Below are 22999 nucleotides of genomic sequence, written 5' to 3'. Positions count from 1 at the left end.
TTCCCAGCATCACAACTGCCTGCAACTCCAGCTTTAAGGGTCTAAGGGATCCAGTGCCCTCTTCTGGACACACACAGACACACACACACACACATAAATAAATATAAGATAAATCTTAAAAAAAAAAAAAGTTCCTTTTATCCTTGGGATCTCTACCCATGTGTCACTTACCCTGAGAAGTTCTCAACACACCTTATTTGAACCAGCTTTCCCCATTCTAGAATGAAAGCCCTGTCCTTATCCTTTGCAGAATGACATACTTCATGATCCCATAGAGATCGTCACAACACATGGCGCATGGGCAGCAGGACGGCTTTCCTGCTGGGTGTCAGATGGTATTCAAAGCTACAGCCTGAAATCTTCTCTCCCACAGATTGGCCACTCCTGTTTGGTCACACCAATTATTATTGGTCAGTCAACCTTTAACCTCCTGCTGGGAAGAATTTCAGGGTTGAAGCAAGTGGCTGGTTCCTCTGGAAACTGATACAACCCTTAAACATATCAGGTTTTCTAGATACTTTCGAAAAATCGACGTAACATCATTATTATTTTCCATTCTCTTCTTAACTTTTTTTTGACACAAAGTCTCATTTTATAGCCCTGGCTGACCTAGAACTCTCCATGTAGACCAGGCTGACCTCAAACTCACAGATATCTGACTGCCTCTGGCTTCCAAGAGTTAGAACCACTATGTCTGGCTATCTTTTCTTAAAATTAGATTTATTTTAGGTGTATGAATGTTTTGCCTGCTTGCATGTATGTATACCATGTGCATGCCTGTTGGATCCCTTAGAACCTGGGTTAAAATCAGTGTTAGCTACCATGTGGGAGCTGGGACTTGGTCTTTGCTCTTAACCATTGAGCCGTCCCTCTAGCCCTTCTTTTAAATTTGTGTGTGCATGTGTGTGTGTGTGTGTGTGTGTGTGTGTGTGTGTGTGTGTGTTGTGTGTGCACTGAGACACCCGTGTGGAAGTCAGAGGACAACTTGTAGGAGTTGGCTACATGTATACATCTCTTTCCAACATGTATATTGTGAAGACTTGAACTCAGGCTGTCAGGCTTGGTAGGAAATGCCTTTATTGCTGAGCCATCTCAGTGGCCTCTGCTATTATTGTTTGAGACAGGCTTTTGCTTTGTAGCTCAGGCTGGTTTCAAACAGCATCCTCCTGCCTCAGTCTCTCAAGTGCTGGAGTAACAGATGTGCGCCACCTCATTCAGGAGCACCTCCCATTTTAGGAAATGCTCATTCTCTCTTTCTTGTGGCCCAGAATTTACCCTTGTGACGAGTCTCTCAGGGTAAATTATGAACCCATTTTAAAGGCAAGAGAGTAGAGATCTGGATGTGGGTGGCAGATACGTGTCATACTCACACTCTGCAGGGTGAGGCAGGAGGATGGTCAGGAGGATTCCAGACCAGCTTAGGCTGCCAAGCAAGACCATGTCTCATGCAAAACAAAACAAAACAAAAAAGAAAGCAAGGAAGTTTTGAGTTTTATGACTTATTCAAAGCAGGGATTAGCATTAAGCAGATGCAGGGTTATAGGCAAAGATATGAAAACAAGGACTATTGAGTAAGGATGTTCATAGAGGAGATAAAGGGAGACTTGTGGGGGTGATAAGACCCACAAAGGAGGCCTTTGGCTCCTGTGGCTGTAGGGACCAGAGAGCTGTTGATTTACGGTGGCAGTGATTCAGAGAGGGGCAGAGTTGACAGGAGCTGGGCCTTATAGAATGTGGGATGTAGTTTGTGTCAGGATCTTGGAGTAGGAATGAGCTAGGCAGAGGGTCTAGAGTAGCTGTGGTGAGTCACCTTGAAGTGCATAGGATGTGGTCATGGAGAAGATTCTGGACAAGAGAGACTTTCATAATGCAAGGAGTCTAGAACCTTCTTGAATATAAACATACAGTGTTGTCAGGAGGTAATATTTTGAGGGTTCCAAGAAACTGCTGGGTAAAGTCTATCTACAGAATGCTACTGAGATGAATTCATGAAGAGCCTGAGTAACATAAACTAAACTGGGATATGCAGGTATCAACTGCAGTTTGTGGTGGACATGATGATGTGGCTGTGGACTTGGATGGTATTTGGGCTGGAGTACTAGAGTTATTGATGAGTTCCATGGCTAGTAGAGGGGATGTGGCTGGTAGTGAATGTGAGTCCGTGATTCCAAAGGGACACTTACGGCAGAGGGGACAGAGAAGGGAGGAGTGCACAGTGAGATAGGACAGTAGGGGAGGGAGACAGGCAAATTAACCAAGTTTTATTGTGTGCTCTTTGTCCATCTCTGCTTTGGAGTGTTTTTGATGGTATGCCAGATCCAATGCAGATATTTCGAGACTCGTGTGTAGACACCGGGTCGGTTGGGCTGTCCACATGGAAAATCTCCCCATGAGATGATGCCATAGAGTTTGCCATTGCAAACCAGTGGGCCCCCGGAATCACCCTGGATTGGGGAAGAGAAAGAAGGGCTCTTGATAAGCCTGAACAGAAGGTAGATATGGGGGAGATGTAGGGAGGAGAATAAAAGATGGAGAGAGAGAGAGAGATATGGAGAGTCAGGGAGATGGAAAGTCAAGAGATGGAGAATCAGGGAGATGAAGAGTCAGAGAGGTAGAGAGTCAGGGAGATGGAGAGTCAGAGAGATGGAGAGTCAAGGAGATGGAGAGTCAGAGAGATGGGAGTCAGAGGGATGAAGAGTCAGGGAGATGGAGAGTTAGAGAGATAGAGAGCCAAGGAGATGGAGAATCAGGGAGATGGGAGTCAGAGAGATGGAGAGTTAGAGAGATGGGAGTCAGGGAGATGGGAGTCAGGGAGATGGGAGTCAGAGAGATGGGAGTCAGGGAGATGGGAGTCAGGGAGATGGGGAGTTAGAGAGATGGGAGTCAGAGAGATGGGAGTCAGGGAGATGGGAGTCAGGGAGATGGGAGTCAGGGAGATGGGAGTCAGAGAGATGGAGAGTTAGAGAGATGGGAGTCAGGGAGATGGGAGTCAGGGAGATGGGAGTCAGAGAGATGGAGAGTTAGAGAGATGGGAGTCAGGGAGATGGGAGTCAGGGAGATGGGAGTCAGGGAGATGGGAGCCAAGGAGATGGAGAATCAGGGAGATGGGAGTCAGAGAGATGGAGAGTTAAAGAGATGGGAGTCAGGGAGATGGGAGTCAGGGAGATGGGAGTCAGGGAGATGGGAGTCAGGGAGATGGGGAGTTAGAGAGATGGGAGTCAGGGAGATGGGAGTCAGGGAGATGGGGAGTCAGAGGGATGAAGAGTCAGGGAGATGGGGAGTCAGGGAGATGGAGAGTTAGAGAGATGGGGAGTCAGGGAGATGGGGAGTTAGAGAGATGGAGAGTTAGAGAGATGGGTGTAAAGAGAAGCTTTTTCTTTTGATAGGGGCCTTCCCGCCAGCCTGGTTCTAGAGCAGCATCAGTCCCAAATAAACACACAGGAGGCTATATTAATTATGAAGCTGTTGGCCTTGCTTGTTTCTTACTGGCTACCTCTGACTTAAGTAATTACCCCATAATTGTTAATCTAAGTATTTCTCTTACCGGAGAATGGTTCCAGGCTTCCTACCCCCATGGCATTACATCTTGACTCTCTGTGTTTCTCTTTCCCAGAGTCCTCCTGGACTCCTAGTCCCTCCTATCTAGGTTTCCTATTGGCTCAACAGTACTTTATTGACAAATGCACAGGACTTCCCCCAACAGATGGGGAGTCAGAGAGATGGGGAGCCAGGGAGATGGGAGTCAGGGAGATGGGAATCAGGGAGATGGGAGTCAGAGAGATGGGAGTCAGAGAGATGGGAGTCAGGGAGATGGGAGTCAGGGAGATGGGAGTCAGGGAGGTGGGAGTCAGGGAGGTGGGAGTCAGGGAGATGGGGAGTTAGAGAAAGAGTCAGAGCGATAGTCAGGGAGGTAGTCTTGGAGATGAGAATCAAGGGGATAAAGAGTCAGAGAGATGGAGACCTAGAGGGGTTGACTGCCTGTTTCCAACATTCTCCATATCTCACCTCACAAGAGTCCTTTCCGCCTTCTTTGGTACCAGCACAGAGCATGTTGGCAGTGATCTTCCCAGGATACACCTGCCGACACTCCTCATCTGAGCGCAGTTCAATGTTGGCACACTGCAGGGTTTTAGGGTAATTCACTGGGGAAGGAGAGAGACCATCTGAGGCTTGTCCTGGATGTTAAAGAATCAGAGTGGGCAGGAAATCGAGATGGGATAAGGTGAAGGGAAAGGTCAGGCAGAAAGTAGTAAAGAGACAAGAATATGGACAGACATGTGAAGCAAATGAGGAAAAAGGAGGGGGTGGAGCGCTGGGCGGGGGATAGGGATGGGGAGAGATCAGAGACCTGAAGCTGGGGTGCTGGGGAGGTACCCCGGTACTTTCCATGTGAACACGAGGATCAGAGTTCAGTCCCTAGAATATGTAAATATTGGGAGCCGGCACGGTGAACTGCCTATGATTCCAGTCTCAGAAGACACAGGGATCCCCAAAACAAGCTAGTTAGCAAGGCCATTGGGTCCTGATGGTGGGCTTTGGGTTTGACGGAGAGACCCTGCCTTGATGAACAGCGTGGAAGTGCGGTTCCCAGCATGAACCTTGAGACTCCACATGTACTCAGGCACACACGTGTGTGCCCACACAAGCAAATGGGAGTACACACACGCGCACCACCTGTGTGTGGAAATGGAAAAGGGAGAGAAGGGAACCAGAAGTAGGAAGGATGCAGGAGAAGTGAGCGGATGGGGGGGGCGGCGCACGGGACCATGTGGGGGAGGGGCACAAAGGTGCAGAAAGGGGATGGGGCAGGGCGAGGGACTGCTGTGCAGATGCCTGCTGACATATATTATGCTGTATGTCAGTCGTACGTGAGACACATTCTCTACTGCTACACTACATCCCCAGCCCTTTTAACTTTATTTTGCTTTCTAAAAATTTGATGTATGCTAAAATGGGTATGAGGAGGTCAGGGGACAACTCTTGGGGGTCAGCTCTCTCCTTCCATCATAAAGGAGGGCTGAACCCGGGTTGCCAGATGGTGGCAAGAACCTTTACCCCCAGTCCTCGGACCAGCCCTATTTTACTTTTTTAAAAAGAAATTTTGAGACAGAATTCTCTGTGTAGCCCATGCTGACTTCTTCTCTGTAGCTTAGGCTAGCCCTGAACTTGTGATCCTAATGCCTCAGTCCCCCTGGCATTATGGGCCTGTGACACCAGGGCCAGCTTATTATATAATAATTTATTCTGAGTCTGGAGAGATGGCTCAGGAGACAAGAGTTTGATTCTCAGCTCTCATGTCTGGCAGCCCACAACTGCCTGTGATGCCTGCTCTAGGGGTATCTAGTACCCTCTTCTGGCCTCTGTGGACACTGTACTCACATGCAGAAACCCACACATAGATACACACACAGACTAAAAATAAAGTAAATCGTATGTATGTATGTATGTATGTATGTATGTATGTATGTGTATATTTCCAGTACTTGGGAGGCAGAGCCAGGTGGATCTCTCTGAGTTCCAGGTCAATAAGGCTACGTAACACTCTCTCCCCACCCTCTCTCCATATATGTATGTATGTGTATATATATATATATAAATATATATGTGTGTGTATGTGTGTGTATCTATATCATAAATTTGTAATATTAAGGAGATACATGCCTTCATTTATATAGGCTTATTTTTATAAAGGGACTAGCAAGATGGCTCATTGGGTAAAGATATTGCAGCCAAAGCTGAGGACCTGAATTTGATACTCAGAATCCAAATGGTGGGAGGAAAGGACAGGAATCCTGCAGTTTGTTCTCTGACCTCCCTTTGACTGCTCTGGTATATGCACCTTCCCTCAAGCACACACCCAAAACCAACACAAATATAATAAAAAAAAATCCTCCTCACCAATACAAATGTAATAAAAAGAATCCTCCTCTGACTTCTCTGCTTATTGCTGAGTCATCTGTGAGGACTCCAGCAGCCAGTGCAAGAACTTACCCTGGGGGCTGGTGGTGGTGCCCCAGCCGGAAACGCGACAGCAGGTACCAGTGGGTAGGCAGTCTTCTGGGGAGAGTGGCAGAGGACGGATGTGGCTGCTGAGCTGGACTGGGGACTTCAACTCCAGAAGCATGATGTCATGGTCGTGGTTCAGGTGGGTGGGGCTGACCTGGTATTCAGGATGGGGGATAGAGCGGACCACCTCCATTGCCTGCTCGCCGTTCTCCACACGCCCCAGGGCATGCTTGCCTAGGTGAACTGTGTACCCACTGTGGGTGCAGGAAGTGGTGGAAAGAGACAGATGAACCCATCTCTGTCCCAGCCCCAGCCCCAGCCTCTTCCCCATCCTGCACTCAAGGCCCCACATACTCTTTCCTGCAGTGAGCTGCTGTGAGTATCCATTTGGGGTGAACCAGAACGCCTCCACAGAGAAGCCGTCCATGGACTAGCAGAGCTGCCTGCCAAGGCTGAGAGTGTGGGAGGCAGGTGTAGCCACCTGGGAGAAAGCCGTGGGTCCCATTGGTACCATTGAGAATCTTGGGATAGTCCCGGGAGATTCCTGTCAAAGGCAGGACACTGTTAATTTGTCCACCCATCAATCCAACTGCCTATCTATCCATCCATTCACCCATCCTTCCAGCTACCAACCCCCATCTATCTGTTGATCAGTTCACGCAGACATCCATATATCTACCTTCCCATTCATTTATTCATCTACCCACCTACCCATCTACATATCCACCAATATGTCCACCTATTCATTCATTCACATGTCCATCCATCTCCCCATGCATTTATGTATCCATCCATCCACCTTCTACTCATCTATCTATCCACCTATCTCCTACCCATACACCTATCCACCCATCCACCCACCCATCCATCCACCCATTTACCCACCCATCTATCTACTCACCCATCCATCTATCCACCCATCCATCCACCCACCCACCCATCCACTCATTTACCCACCCACCCATCCACTCACCCATCCACCCACCCACCCACCCACCCACCCATCCATCCATGTATCTATCAATCCTCCATCAATCTATCCACCCACCCACTAATCTACCTACCCACCATCCCATTGATTTCACATGCCCACCCACCTACTCATTCATCTATGTATCTATCTATCCACTCAGTTACCCATTTCCATGTGTTCACCCAAACATCCATACACGTATACATCTATCCCTCTGTCCATTCATTCATCCACCAACCTACAATCTATCCATCCTCCCAACCACCAACCCATTCATCCACCTATCCATCCATCTTCCATACCCTACCTATGTATCCATTCATCCATTCTAATCCATCCAACCATCCATCCATTCTTTTAACACATATTTGCTGGGTGCTTTTCCAGTTCTACAGACCACCTACAAGTAGCCATGCCCAAATTCACATCTCCAAACCCAACCTTTGCAGCTGGAAGCTCAAATGCTATCAACCCAAACACCTCACACACATCTTAAAGTTGGCGTCTAGAAACTGATCTTTCTCACCCAAACCCGTTCCTTTCAGTCCTTCTCATCTTGATGCTCAGTCCAAACTTTTGGGATACACCCTTGCTTCCTTTCATCCCTTAATTATTCACAATGTCCTGTTTATCTCCTAAATGTCAAGTTTAAAATGCTTAATATTTATTTTATGTGTGTGAATGTCTTGCCTGCATGCATGTATGTGCACCATGTGCATGCCTGGTACTCAAAGTGTGAGAAGCGGGCATCAGACCCCCTGGAAATGGAGTTACAGATGGTGTGAATCATCATGTGAGTGCTAGGAACCAAACCTGGTCCTCGCAAGAACAGCCAATGTTCTTAACCACTGAGCAGTGTCTCCAGCTCCCTGACATCCAGTTTTTACCAACTCCCTGCCACCACCTTGGAGGGAACAGTGAGTTGCCTGTAATCTCAAAGCTGGAGAAGCAAAGCCATGAGGATCTCTGGGGTTTGCTGGCAGCTGATACAGTTGAATTGGAGAGCTCTAGATTCAGTTGGAGAGATTGTCTCAGAAAATAAGGTGGAGAATGATAGAGGAAGACACCTGATGTTGACCTCTGGCCTACACACACACACACACACACACACACACACACACACACACACACACACACACACACACAGAAACTGTGTGTCACTTGGAAGCATGTTTGTCTGAATCTCCGCCTCCCTCCTCTGCTCTGGCCTCACGCACCTGTTCACACAACACACTAGAGCCTCTCTTAGTACCTGTTGTTCCCTCCTTCTGAATCCTTCTTCCTTATGTCAATCATAGGCCCACATGCTTCATTATGCCAATCATAGACACATGTAGGTCTTGAAGTCAATTAAAATAAAATCCAAATCTCAGTTCCTTGGAGATACCAGACTCATCTCAGATATTCATTATCCCCATGGCCAGACATAAGCATGTGGTGCAGACAGGGTGCACTTGAGCTGGTGCATGGAGAATCCAGAGGCACATGATAGGGTCCTGCTTCCTTCCCTGTGAGACGTAAGTCTGTACATTACTTCTTCAGCAAAGCCTTCTGGGACCCCCCGGGTCTAAGGTTCCCCTCCTGGACCTCATGCATGTCATGTTTCTGTGAGGATGCTCATTAAAGCTACAGCTATCCATCTCTTCAGGCTTGCTGGTAATTCCCTTTCCCTCTCCCATCCCTGTCTTCTCTATCCATTCCCCCTCTCTTCTTTCCTCTCTTTATTCTTCTCTTTCTTTCCTTCCTCTTTTTCTTCCCCTTTCTCTTTCCTCTTTGCCTTTCTGTCTGTTCCTCATCTTCTTTTTCCTTTCTCCCTCTCCCTTACAATAAGCTCCACTGACAACAGCCATCTATACTCTGTCCAGCAGTCTCATTCCTCACATCTAGCACACGTGACAACAATAGAGACAGGTGGTGGGGCAGAGCATCTAGATCCCAGTGGGCTGCTTTCTTACCATGCAGTGTCCTGCAAATGGCCAGCCTCAGCTTCCCTCTCTGTGGAGTAGGAAGAACACAGAACTCTCTGTATCTGTGCAGAACTGGTTCTAGGGTTCTATAGACATTGCAACTCAGGAACATTCAAACCCTTTACATAAAGCATCATGATGTTTATGTATAACCTTTACACACCTTTCCATCCCATTTAAACCACCCCTGATGATTTATAATAGCTAATAAAATCCAAATACTGTGTAAACAATGACTACCATTATTTCCCCAGGAGTAATGCCATAGTGGGAAAGCCAACACGAGCTTGGCACTGACAAGAATAGATTTTTTTCTTTTTGCTGCATAGTTGGTTGAATTCTCAGAAGAGGAGCTGTGGATACAGATGACTGGCTGTGGGAGCTCATCACACATTAGGAAGCTGTGGGATTCATCAAACCCCCACCTAAGCATCTTACAAATGCTTAGCCACAAGAGAGGCCCCTTGTCTCACAGTCCACTTCCTCACCTGCTTATGTTGGGATGGGCCCCATGGTTCTGAGAGTTAAGCGCAGCAAGAAAGGGTCATTCTAGGTGAGACAAGGCTGACATTAAGAGGTAGAGACAGGAGGATGAGAAGTTCAAGGTCATCCTTGGCTACATAGCAAGTTTGAGGCCAGCCTGGGCTACTCGAGACCCTGTCTCAAAAATGAAAAAGTGAATAAATAAATGGCAAACTCAGAGGCTGAGTTCTGGTTCAGTTCTCTGTTGACTCAGGGTGTGTCCCTGTGGAAGACTCATGAGGAGGCTGGATGGGTTGGAAGCCTCACTGTCATCAAGTCCCCTCTCAGTTCCAGGGGAAGCAGATCCTTACCCAGCACCTGGGCTTTGAAGGGTCCACCATCTTTAGTAGCTATTTTACAGAAGACAAAAAGGGGCAGTTAAGCCAAGCTTGCTGGCACAGGCCTGTTAGCCCATCTCCTTGGGAGACTAACACAGGGGGATGGCAAATTCAAGACCTTCCCAGGGTACATTATTTCAAGCTGGCCTTAATGAGACTCTATCTCAAAATAAAAAGTAAAAGGAGAACTGGGAATGTAGATCAGCGGTCGAGACTTCCTTAGCTCTCATACACACACACACACACACACACACACACACACACACACACACACACACACAGGATCTAACCTTTGTCGGTTCTAGGGATTGACCCTAAGGCCTCAAATATGCTAGAAAAGCACTCTACCCCTAAGCTATATCTCTAGCCAATAAACTTTACTTTTCAATGTGTGCACAGGTGTGAGCACACACACACAATCAGTCAATCAGTCAGTAAATCAATCAGTCAAATAAAGTGAATAGAATACAACAGGAAAATGAAATGAAAGAGTTGAATTTTAAAAGCCCTTAGCTCAGAAGTTATGCAGACATTCCGGTGGACTTCCAGAGCAGGGCACGGTAGACTGGGTAGACAGCCTGGATTAGTGTCCTGACTCAGGTGTGGCAGTGTCTTTGGGACATGATCATTCTGTCCCTGAGTCCTGGGAGTAATTGTAGTGATCTACCTACCTCACTGGGCTCTGAAGGGTTCCACAAGATGCAACATGTGGGGCTCCTGGCCCAGGGCAAGGCACCAGGAGGGGCAAGGGCGTGGATCCTGGGTGTGGCACAAAAGCAAGGCAGCCACTCCGCCTCCAGACAAAGCCTGGGGCAGGGTGCTAGCCGCTGTGGACCCTCCTCCTCTCCCCCCTCCTCTCAGTCAGAACAAAGCCCCAGGGAGGTCTCTGAAAGCCTCCATTACATATCTAGGCTCCTAATAGTTGCTCACCTCATAGTGGCAATTAATTGTTAACTAATTTTTTGGATAATCGTTTCAATAATATCTGCATAGCCTGCATAGCTCCCCCCCCCCCCGCCATATGCTGTGGATGCCACAGGCAGAATGCATGCAGTGCCTGGTGCTTGTCCCTGGAAGAATAAATGAATGAGTGGATGAATGATGCATGTGTATGTGGGGTTTCTAGAGAGTGTGTTTGGGAAGGCAGAGAATGGGGCTGGGCTTGTAGCTCAATTGGTGTGTGCCTAGCATATACACACACAGCCCTGGGTTCCATCCCTAACACCCCATAAACAGAACCTGGTTGGCACCCACTTGTCATCTCTAATGCTGGGAAGGTATAGGCAGGAGGATTAGGGATTCAAGGCCATCCTCAGCTACATAATGTGTTTGAGACCAGCCTAGTCTATAGGAGACACTGTCTCAAAAAGCAAAATACAAAGCCACTAAAACACCAATAAAGGGCCTGGGGAGGTGGCCCAGTGGTTAAGAGCACTGTCTTCTCTTACAGAGGACCTGGGTTCAAGACCCAACACCTACATGGCAGCTCACAAGGGTCTGTAACTCCAGGGGACCTGGACTTTCAGAGCCTTTTCTGTGACACACCAGGCATACCCTCCTTTTCTTATCCCAAGCAATCGATGTTGCAGAAGAAAACAATTGTAGGTTTCAGTTTTGCTCAAGGCAGCATCTCTTAACATTTGAACCTGCTGAGCTCCCTGCTCTCGGGAGGTCTTGAAAGTGTGTGGTGGTGGTGGTGGGGGCTGCAAGGAGCCAAAAGTGTGGGGGAGGGTTGAGGGCTCCCCTGATCTGGGGCATCTCTGGGGTCAGAGGTGAAAGCACTGGTTGGTGTTTGTGGGCTGACCCTAATTGGAAAATCAGGTCACACAGGGACCTGTGTGGAGCTATCAGGTGTCCTCCCTGGCCCCGAGTGGGTGGGTGGGGGCGGAGCATGGGTCCCCTCTTCCCAGTGGCTTGCTCCTTCCCACCATTGGTGTGAATGACCTCCCTGCCTCCACCCCTGTGCCGGAGTACTCACCTCTGGACAAGGCCACGGTCAGGCAAGCGACGGCAGCCACTAGGGGCCACATGACAGCTCCGGGATGGGGGTGGGCAGGGTGGGCGGGGCCTGGGTCGAGAGGCTGAAGTGGGTATTGCAAAGCAAGCCCCGAGACTGAAATTCTCTGCGCTTTGCTGTCTTGAGCTCTCTGGCTCTATTCACTCTGAAATCCCTGACCCTTGACTCTTGCCCTCCCGTAATTCCATTCACAGTGCGTGTGGGACACCCGAGAGCTAGTGGAGGGACAACGAGCACTCCTCTGAGCTCCAGCGCCTGCCATCACTTCCAAGATGTCACCCTTTCCTACCTTGCACTCCGAAAGCTGGGTCCAGATAACATTCCCTCGCGCATCACTGCTTCCCCGCCTCTGACCCCATTCTCCCCTCTCTGGGCCTGTCCCGGACCCTGGGTCTCCTCCCTGGAGTCTAGTCTTTCTGCATGCTTAGACTCCCTGCATCTCTGCAGGTTTCTGTCTCCACCTGCACCTCATGCTGACTCAGCTGCCTGGTGTCCCCTTTCCATCCCTCCTCTTTTCTCCTCCTCCCTGTCCCCTCCAATGCCCCTTTTCGAGGCCTCTACCCCTCTCCCACCCAGAGACCCTACCTGAGGAGGGGCCCAGGTGGCCAACTTCAGCCGCCAGCTGCCTAGAAACTTCAGCTCCGACCCATGGCTTTTAACCCCTGAGCTCCCTCCCCCAGCGCTCGCACCATTTCCCGGTGCTGGCTCCCCCTCTCCACCCCCAAAGGCTCAGCTTGCTGTTGACAGGCACCCCCCAGCCAGGGCTCGGCCCTCGGCTTGGAGGCGGAGCTTCTGGGACAAGCTGGGACCCAGATCTGGCCCCGCCCAAGCCCAAGTTGAACCCACTGTGAACCTTCTTGTGGCAGGGCCACAGAAAAGGGTAAAGCCCACTTCCCTTCTCAGACTCCGGCCATCTCCATACTCCTCACCATGCTGCACCTCTGCTCTCACATTGTTCATTCTCTGAGCCCTCCCCAGCTCCCAGACAGTCATCACTGAGCTGTCCTGAGATCCCACCTTTACCATAGGGATCACACTCAGCCTGTCCCTCAAAGCCAGCCCCAGCAGCAACCCAAGCTTATCTCTCAACATCAAAGCCAGCACAGCCGGTGGGAGTCTCACCTCCAGCCTGGTTTCTTCTGAAATTCAGGGTGATGCCCACATAATGTTCATCACCCCCTTCCCAAGACACAAACCATCACAGGTGCCTGGCCAACAGTGTCTTGTGCCCCTGGGCTTGTGTGGGGCAGAGACCGAGCCTGGGAAAGTAGTTTGAACTATGCTGCCTTTCGGAAGTAGTTGATGAGGTGAGGGAGTGCATGGCAGGGTGGGTGGAGAGTGAGAAGGCTGGGGTGTGTATGGGGGCAAGCTGGGATGGGACAGGGGTGGAGGAAGAGGAAGGAGGAAGGGATGGTGTTTGAGGAATGAGTAGGTGGCTTCTGGAACTCTGTCTGGGTGGGGTCCCATGAGTTAATCCCAGGGGGTGGATGGGCAGGATTAGGGATTAAGAAGGACAGGGGTGGGGTCAGAATTTGAAAACAAGCCAAGGATAAGATCCAGTGAAGTTTGGAAAGATGGAGCTAGTAGAGATGACATCACTAAGATACAGGCTGGTGGGGTGAAGGTTCACAGAATGGGAGGTGGGGCTAAGGTCAGGTACAGGATTAGGGAATGGTGTAGTCCAGGCCAAGGGAGTTAAGGTTTGGATGCAGAGACAAAACCTAGTTCAAAGGTTCCTTTTGAAAATAAGGTGTTGCAGGGCTTTACCAATTGTAGTTCAAGTGGTAAAGTGCTTGTCTGCCATACATGAAGCCCACAACATACAGGCATTAAGGAATGTTAGTATGAATTTAACAAATCAATGCTTTGCTCAGCACATTGGTCCTTAGTGATACTTCCACCTGGCAAATTTCATTTTTGTGAGTTTAGAGAAAAATATTTGCATCACTATCAGATACCTGCAATTCAAAGTTATAAAGTAGCACCGAGTATCACAGGACCTTACTGCATTGCACAGTGAGTTCAGGGCCAACCTGTACAACTTAGCAAGACCTTGTCTCAAAAAGCAAAGTATAAAGAAAACGAGGAGCATAGCTCAGTGGTAGAGCCCTGCTTAGAATCCCCCAGTAAGGGGCCGGGGGCTTAGCTCGGTGGTAGAGCCCTGCTTAGAATCCCCAGTAAGGAGCTGGGGGCTTAGCTTGGTGGTAGAGCCCTGCTTAGAATCCCCCAGTAAGGGGCCGGGGGCTTAGCTCGGTGGTAGAGCCCTGCTTAGAATCCCCCAGTAAGGGGCCGGGGGCTTAGCTCGGTGGTAGAGCCCTGCTTAGAATCCCCAGTAAGGAGCTGGGGGCTTAGCTTGGTGGTAGAGCCCTGCTTAGAATCCCCCAGTAAGGGGCCGGGGGCTTAGCTCGGTGGTAGAGCCCTGCTTAGAATCCCCCAGTAAGGGGCCGGAGGCTTAGCTCGGTGGTAGAGTGCCTGTCTAGCATGGGAAGGTTCTGTGTTCAAGCCTTAGTACTGCTCTCTGTGGTAAAGAAGCATTGCAAAAATGATAACAAAGATGCAGAGATGCTCAAAATCAAATAACCTATCTAATTTTCCATTGAAGAACCTATTGGGTCTATTATCTCAGAGTCCCTCACTAGGAAGAGAAGTTTGGTTTAATGTAATAACCTAAGGGGATGTGTTTAGGATTCGGTGATTCTGATGAGCTCACAGGAAGTGCAGTGGAGTTGGGAAGGATAAAGGTAGTGTGATACTAGGTTACATTTGGGGATAGGGTTGGGTTGCAGATGGGAGAGACATGGAGATAAGGGTGCTGATAGGGTCCTGTTGGGTTGGGTGGGTTGGAGGGAAGGATGGAGGATGGAAGAGTGTTGAGATGGTTGGGATTGCGGGTGAAGAGCAGCGATGGGAACTAGACACAGGTTGAGCATCTGTGATGAATGGGGTAGGTCTTGGTAGGGGGCTGGGTCACATCTGTGAGTTCCTGTTAAGGTGACTGAAAGGCCAGTGTCCTTCTCCACCCTGGACTTCCTCCGCCTCCACGGGCAGGGCTTGAAGTGGGTGCTGAGCCCATTCCTTTCCGGTAGAGTCGGGTTCAGGTGGGGTGGCGGAAGGGAGGATGCTAGGTGAAATGAGGTGACACCTTGTGTGGGAAGTCGGGGGACCTGTGCCCTCTTGTGGCCCAGGCTCAAGCTTCCAGTAAAGCTTTCTCATTTGGGAGGGGCTGGAGCCAGGAGTGGGGGCGGCTGGTGTTGGCATTTGTTGAGAGGTGATCGCCAGGTCAATGTTGATGTTCAAGGTTATGATTGGCCAGGACTCTGGTAGCCTACCTATGTTGAAGTGAGGTCATGGACCCACCAAGGGCTGGGTGCCTTCCACCCCCTCACTTCATTAATAAAGCAACAAGGAACCCATGGTTGATAATTCACACTGGACCAAGTCCAGGGGTACTGTCTCACAGCGCATTATCTTTCTGTGTATTGGCAGCCTACCTGGAGGGAAAAAAATTAAAGAAAAACTGCAAGAGTCAATGTTCCTAGTGCCCCAGAACTTGACACTGACACATAGACAGGCTGAGTTCAGCTGAGGTGGTTGCTCTGTGCCTCAGTGTCCCCATTTGTAACATGGCCCCCATCCACAGCACTTACCTCATAGAAAAGAGTTAAGTGAACTTATATCTAATGGTATTTAAAAGAAAGCTTGGTGGGGACCGTGGGTCTCAGTGTACTTGTTAAAGAACCAAAGCCGGAGATGGAGGCAGCCCCAAGGTTTCCAGAGGAGGCCCCACCCTAGCTTGGCTTCAAAATAGGGTTCTTTGTCAAGCATAAACTGGAAGTTCTGGTTGGGACAAGAAAGTCTGCCCCACACCCAGAGTCTGAAGTAAACACAAATTGACAGAGAGGACACAGAGGGAAAAGGGACCTGAAGAAGAGCTGGCATTCCTAGTGGCTCATAGCTTGGGTCCAGGTGACGTAAATACACAGGAAGCCCAGGTAGGAGGGAGAACAGTGACATGGGGGGAAAGGCTGCAGTCCCAAGAAGGCAGCAGACTCTTGAGAGGCTGGATGTCCCACCTGGGTCCATTGTCACTAGGAAGGCTAAGTTCAGTCCCAATTACCCTCATTCTTTGTCACCAGAAGAGACAGTTCAAAAGTCTGTCTTACCACCTACCTGATTCTGCACCACACCCTCTACCTCTATCTCTGTGCACCTGTGGGTGAGACAGACCCCCCACAGGCTCCTGTCCCTCGCAACAACTCAAGGGCGCTGTTCCAACACCCTTTTGACAGGATCATCAGTAGTTTTTCCCCAGAAAATGTCCCACTAGCATAAAATGGTAGAATTTCTCCCAACTATCACTAAGAAAATAGCAACGGGGGGCACCCTCCTTTTTCCAACCTTGGCCCCCCTTCCACTGCTAGTCCATCTCTGCTCCCATTTGACTCAGTGCTGCCTCTAAAATACTGGCTGCACTCCTACCATGCAGTTCCCCATGAGAGCATTTCCCTGTACCCCCATCAAGGGCACCGATGGCCTCCATGTTGTAGAATCTGAACATCTGTCTCTTCATGGTTCATCTTACTTGAGTTATCAGTAGGGTCAAAGTCGATCACTCCCTGGTCCCCCAGAGTTCCTTTCCTTGGCTTTCTAGGACATGTTTTCTGGTTCTCCTCATGTCTCTCTCACTGGAGGCACCTCAGCCGTGTCTCACTGCCTGGAACCTCTTCTCCTTTCTGTCTATTCTCACTCCCTCACTGACCTCATCCTGTCACGTGGCTTTAAATATTACCTATAGGCTGACAGCTACTTCCAAATTTAATGTCTCTGGACTCCTGCCCTGGGTCTTGCCCACTCCGCATCACCATGTCCTGGTCCTCTTGATCTTCTCTGTCAGTGGTCACACCATCCTTTCCTTACTCAGCCAGAGGTAGTCTTGACCTCGGATGCCTTTCCTCACATCACACATCGTTCTGCTACCAACCCTCCCAGCTCTACTTTCAAAACAGATGCAGGATTTAACTGCTTCTCACCATCCTCCTCCTTACGCCCTTGATGTCTTCCTGGACTCCCCTTTCTCAGCACACTTAAACAAGTTCCCTGTGTGGTCTCTTTGCTTCTGCCTCCGTCTGAACTCTGCGTTCTAAACATCTCTGTGTGTGCACACCATGTTCGTGTTTAAAAGTGGAGGCAGGAATGAGCGAGGCTGGACCTGTGAGGGTCTGAGAGCACTCTTGGTTGATGGTCGCCATTGCCCACCCTGTTTGGCAAGAGCTCTCGTTGTTTGCTGCCGTGTACAATGGGGTAGCTGGCTCGTGAGCCTCTGAGAATTGTCCTGTCTTCACCTCTCACTTCCTGCAGGAGCATTGGGGTTACAGATGAATGCTATGGTGCCCAGATTTTTGTGGCTAATGGGGATCTGAACTCAGGCTTGCATGACTAACACTACCCACTGCACTACCTTGACAGTCCCTATCCATAGCCTGTTTTCAACATATACAGATGTGGCTTAGCCACATGAACCCAGATGAGCAAGGGGTTTTAGCAGGCAGAATAGGCCAAGATCTTAGAGATGATCTCCCAGGAAAGAACCATGTTTTCCCTTGTGAAGGGCACCGTTTGAACAACCCAGGCCTGCCAGAGGGACTGCTCTCTATTTTCCTCTTTGAGATTTATTCGTTTTGATTTTTTGTGAATGGGTGTTTTGCCTCCACAATGTGTACGTGCAGTGCCTGAAGATAGATAGCATCATATCTCTAGTAACCGGAGTCACAGCTGGTTGTGAGCCACCGTGTGGGAACTGAGAGCCAAAACCATGTCATCTAGAAGAGCGGCTAGAGCTCCTAACCCCTGAGCAGTCTCTCCAGTCCCCTACTCCCCAGAGGGAACTCTTACTGAGTAAGTCAGAGGAGGCCACTCCTGCTCCTAAAACCTTGGGACCTCAGAGTGCACGCCATCTTTACTTATGGATGGTAAGCAAGGGTGTAGATCACCTGTGGCCAGTGTTCTTGATAGGATTTGGTGTCCTCTTCTCTCACCTGCTTCTCGTGTCAGACACATTTCCATTTCAGGATAGTTTGCTTCCCTTCCTCACTGCCGGGCCCCTCTTTTCTCAACCGTGTCTATGGTTTTATCAGCCCCTATCATCTCTACGAAGATGTCTTTGACTAGGGAAGTCAGGGTTCTCAGAACAGGCCCAGTGAGTTACTAGAAGGATTGACTCATAAACTCAGAGAGGTGCTATGCTCATGGCTTTGGTTGGTCCCATGCAAAGCTACAGTGAGGACTGGTGAGAGATGGCTCAGAAAGTAGAGGTGTTTGCTGCCATAGCTGACAATTCCTGGAATCCACAGGTAGGAACAAAGACCCGACTCCTGCAGGATGTCCTCCGACAGACCCAAGTGCCCTGACACGCACCCACATCCACCCCTACCCACCCTCACCTATACCCTCCACCTAAATAAAAATTAAAGCTTTTTAAGTTAAAAAGGATATAGATGGCTGGGCGGTGGTGGCGCACGCCTTTAATCCCAGCACTCGGGAGGCAGAGGCAGGCGGATCTCTGTGAGTTCGAGGCCAGGCTGGACCGACAGCCTCCAAAACAATACAGAGAAACCCTGTCTCGTAAAACCAAAAAAAAAAAAAAAAAAAGGATATAGATGAACATCCTGAGTGACGACAGTGCCTTTGTTTACCTTGGGGAATTTGGCTACACCACATCATCTACACCAGTGGTTCTCAACCTGTAGATTGCAACCCTTTGGGGGTCAAATGACGCTTTCACAGGGGTTGCCTAAGACCACCAGAAAACACAGCTATTTACATTATGATTCATAACAGTAGCAAAATTACAGTTATGAAGTAGTAACTAAAATAATTTTATGGTTGGAGGTCACCACAGCATGAGGAACTGTATTAAAGGGTTGAAGCATTAGGAAGGCTGAGGACCACTGGTCTATACTAACACTGTGTGTGATTGATAGTAGGGAATGTGGAGGCATGTATCAATTTGGCCTCAGGGAGTGTGAAAGAGACTGCAAGCACCCACACAGGTGGGCAGCTATGTGGTGGGACCAACTTCCCCAGTACAAGCCCTGGATATCAACACTTCTGTGAGAGTCCTGGCTGGCAACGCTCCACACGCGTCCAGCATCATAGTTGAGAGAGAAGAACTCTCCACAGGACTGCACAGGGAGAGGATAGATGGAAGTTTATGTCTGGAACCTTCTGGACTCTACCCAATACACCTTTTCTATGATTTTTTAAAAAAGAGATTCATTTAAATTTATTTTGTGTATGTGGGTGTTTCACTAGCAACTATGTCTGTATACCATGTGAGTTAGTGACTTTGAAGGCCAGAAGAGGTCATCAGATTCTTTGGAACAGAAGTTGTAGCGTTGCTGACCAGCATGTGGGTGCTGGGTGCTAAACCTGTGTCCTCTGGAAGAGCAACAAGTGCTATTAATCACTGAACCATCTCTCCAGCCTCCTCTTTGATGCTCCTTAGTTGGTGTCTTTTCTCCTTCATGTGTGCAGCTGTCCATGTGGGGAGATATGCATACGCATGCTGCCTGCACGGGGTTGTGCATGTGAGTGCAGTGCCTGCAGATGCCAGAAGAGGGAACTGAGCAGTGCTGGAAACGGAACTCCTGTCCTCTGCAAGAACAGCGTGTTTGTTCTAAGCCACTGAGCCATCTCTTCAGACTCCCCTTGGTTTTGTTTTTGTTTTGTTGGATTTATTCTATTTTATGTGTATGCATGTTTTGCCTCGTGTGTACATGTGCACCTATGTGTACCTGGTGCACAAAGAGGTCAGAAGAGAGAGTCTAAAGCCTTTGAACTGGAGTTGCAGATGACTGTGAGCCATCACGTGAGTACTGGGTTTGAATTCACATCCTCTGAAAGAGCAGTGAGTACTCTAAACTGCTGAACCATATCTATAGCCCATACCCTTGTTTTTTATTTAAATTAGAAACAAGCTTGTTCCACATGCCAATCCCAGCTCCCTCTCCCTTCCCTCCTCCCCAACTCCCCAACCAGGCCCTCCAGTCCCCCTCCCAATCCCCACTCTGATCCCCAGAGAGGGTGAGGCCCTCCATGTGGTATCTCCAGAGTCTGTCATTTCATCCAGGGCAGGGCCTAGGCCCTCCCCCAAGAGTCCAGGCTGACAGAGCATACCTCATTGTGGGATGTAGCCCATACCCTTGTTTTTGCCTGTCCATTGGCCAAAACAGATTTATTCATCAGCCAATAAGAGAAACATATATTACAGCATACAGAAGGGCGTCCCCACCATTCACTGGTGGATGGGTCCCTAAACATGGTGGATGTACACTACTGAGCAGTGCTTCTCAAGCTTGGATGTTCCGGAAGGCTTCTGGGGATCTTGATTTGATACAGATTCTGTAATATATAGAGCTCAGACATGCTGTCAGTTGATCTGAAACAACAAGGCTCTGCATTTCCAGCAAGTCCAGGCAATTCTCACAAGTTCTTAGACATCAGTCTGAGAGGAGAGGGTAAAACTGGAGCGGTATTTTCCAGCAGAACTCCTAGAGCTCACAGAACACCTGTGCATGTGTTGTTCAACATGACACCACTAGCCAGGCACCTAAATAGAGTGTAACTAAGCAACGCAATTTAGTGCATCTAATCTCAGCTAATTTTCATAAAATATTCAAGGAACTCTTGAGGCTCATCAGTTAAGAGTAAGAGTGTTTGCAGAGGACCTGAGTTCAGTTCCCAGCGCCAGCATCTAATGGTTTCTAACAGCCAGCAGTTTTAGCTCCTGGGGATCTGATGACCCCCTCTAGCCTCATTGGACACTGCGTCCCCACACCTTCATATAAAATTTAAAAAATTAAATAAACAAATTCACATAATAAACCTAATGCCTATCGTGCTGGAGAGCACACATCAGGAAGACTCTGTGATTAGTTATAAGCAAGAAACTAGACAGACAAAGTTTCAGAAGAGCCTGGGTCTGAGGAATGTCACCTTGGTTAAGTCCTTGGAGTCCTTGTAAAAAGTTGGAGCACCATGGCACATGATTGTCATTACAGGGCTGGGAAAATGGACACAGGGGGTGTCCATTGGTCTCTGAGCAGCTGGCCTAGCATTACTGGTGAACTCAGGCTAAAGAGAAACCTTTTCTCTAAGAGGCAGACGACCTCCCTAAGGATGACACCAGGGTTGTTCTGGACTCCACACCTTTACCTACACAGACCACATGTGCACATGGCTCAGTGGCTAAGGATACATACCACTCTTGGAGGACCCAAGTTTGGTTCCCACCATCCCCATCAGGTACCTCACAACCACCTGTAATGCCAACTCTAAAGAGAGCTGATGTCCTTTGTTGGCCTCTGTAGGCACAGAACATGTGTTCACTGCATGAATGCATTTTCTTTTCTTTTCCTTTCCTTTCTTTCTTTCCTTCCTTCCATTCTTTTCCTCCTTTTTTTTTGGTGGTGGTAGTGGGTTGAAATAGGGTTTCTCTTTGTAGCCCAAGCTATCCTGGAACTTGCTCTGAAGACCAGGCTGGCCTCAAAGTCACAGAGATCCAGCTGCATCTGCCTCCCTGGCGCTAGAATTAAAGGTGTTCATGGTCATGCCCAGCTGACGAATGCATTTTCAACATGTTCCTGTGTGCACATACATACACATACACATATGTGCACTCACATACACACGTGTGCACACACACAAATGTGCACACACATACATACACAGAGAGAGTGTGTATGTGTGAGAGAGAGATATAGAAAGAAGGAAAGAGAGTGATAATATTTTGCAAACAAAGGGCAGCTGGAGAAATGCCTCAGTGGCTAAGGGTACAGGAGGCTTGACTCCTGGCATCCACATGATAGCTCACAACTGTCTGTAACTATAGTTCCAGACGACTCAACACGCTCTTCTGGTCTTTGAGGGCGTTGTGCACACATAGTGTCCAGTATGCATTCAGGTACAACTACCATAAGCATAAAATAAAACAAATAAATTTTTAAGAAGAAAAGAGTCAAAGAAATCCAACCACTTGTTTAAAGCTACAACCTGACATGCCCAGATACACATACTTTTCTTTATGCCTTATTAAGTATATGGTATTAGTTGTATTTGAGCTATTTTATAAGTCACTAAGAAAGGTAAAGGAGCTGTCATCTGAATTATGGAATAATAGTAAGACATGATGCTCAGTTAATTGTGAGATGCTGTCCAATTTGAGAGATATTAAAGTAAAAAATGTAATGGGCAATTGTAATAGAAAAAGGGAAGTCAGGTATCCTGGGGAATTACTCACAAATGACAAAGCATGGTAGAGAACCACATAGGTCTACGGCCCTTAGCTGCCGGATGCTGCCATCCGCCTCCAACCACCACCCAAGAGAGTGTAAGTGCTTGCTCTCAGCCCACATGTAGCTCTGAGCCCTGCCCAGAAGAGTCTAGTCCCTCAAAGACTATTGGCTGAAAGAGTTCTCACAACAATTCACCTTTTTGTCTAAATAGGAGGGTTCTAAACCTAATACAAAACCATATACAATACAAACAAATATCAAGTATTTTCCAGGAGAAAGAATAGGTAAAAAAACATACACAAAATTAGAAGCAACAAGAACATCATCAAGCAAGACACACACACTAAATGTCCAGGCTCTAGGTAATTGGCAAATAATAGAGATTAAACAGCTGTCCTATCCTGAGGAGACTAAGTCTTGTACCTAAGATATGAGAGGATTGTAACTGAGACTGTCTAGTCTCCAACCCCATCAAAGACCTGAGAAGGAAAACAGTATTACCTGAGTAAGCGGGAAGTGCAAGCAGGCAACTTCCCAAAGGTGCAAGAGATGACAGATGGCTGCATGGACAGTCACCCAAGGTCTCAGAGTAACATCAGAGCAACCAACTTTGACTAAGGCCTAGAATATCTAACAGACAATTATCAGAAGCAGGAAGATTCAAAAGACTGACTTACTCTGTTTTGGAAAGGTTCGGCAGTCTCCTTGTGCTCGTATCCTGCTTGGACAGTTAGGACAGCATGCCCATTGTCAGCAGTTGAGGCAAGGTCAATTCTTTGCCCAATAGGTCAGTTTTGCTGAGAAGAAAACAAACTCCAAATGGACTGTTTCCAGGGCCCGTCATACTCTTGGAAATAGCTCAGTGCTTCCAGGAGCAATAGTGT

General features: G+C 48.5%; 1 protein-coding gene across 4 annotated transcripts; it reads right to left on the bottom strand.

Annotated features, from left to right (window-relative positions):
* Positions 1–1479: 1479 nt before the first annotated feature.
* On the bottom strand, positions 1480–13121 carry Klk13 (kallikrein related peptidase 13). Of its 4 annotated transcripts, none has more exons than XM_040736106.1 (6): positions 12946–13121; positions 11785–11874; positions 6361–6550; positions 5992–6260; positions 4006–4175; positions 1480–2444 (listed from the first exon to the last, which is right to left on the bottom strand). In XM_040736106.1, the coding sequence occupies exons 2-6, from the start codon at positions 11834–11836 to the stop codon at positions 2262–2264; spliced, it is 864 nt and encodes a 287-aa protein (XP_040592040.1). In that variant the 5' UTR covers positions 11837–11874; positions 12946–13121; the 3' UTR covers positions 1480–2261. The 4 variants fall into 4 exon arrangements, with proteins under 4 accessions (XP_040592040.1, XP_012979637.1, XP_040592041.1 ...); XM_013124183.3 differs by having other exon boundaries at positions 4006–4142; positions 12946–13112; XM_040736107.1 differs by lacking the exon at positions 12946–13121 and adding an exon at positions 12409–12427.
* Between the last annotated feature and the right edge of the window lie 9878 nt (positions 13122–22999).

Source organism: Mesocricetus auratus, unplaced genomic scaffold (genome assembly GCF_017639785.1).
Source record: "Mesocricetus auratus isolate SY011 unplaced genomic scaffold, BCM_Maur_2.0 Super-Scaffold_100054, whole genome shotgun sequence".
In the NCBI taxonomy this organism is placed as follows: Eukaryota; Metazoa; Chordata; class Mammalia; order Rodentia; family Cricetidae; genus Mesocricetus; species Mesocricetus auratus.
Note: the sequence above shows the minus strand (reverse complement) of the source record. Positions and strands in the feature narration are given on the sequence as shown.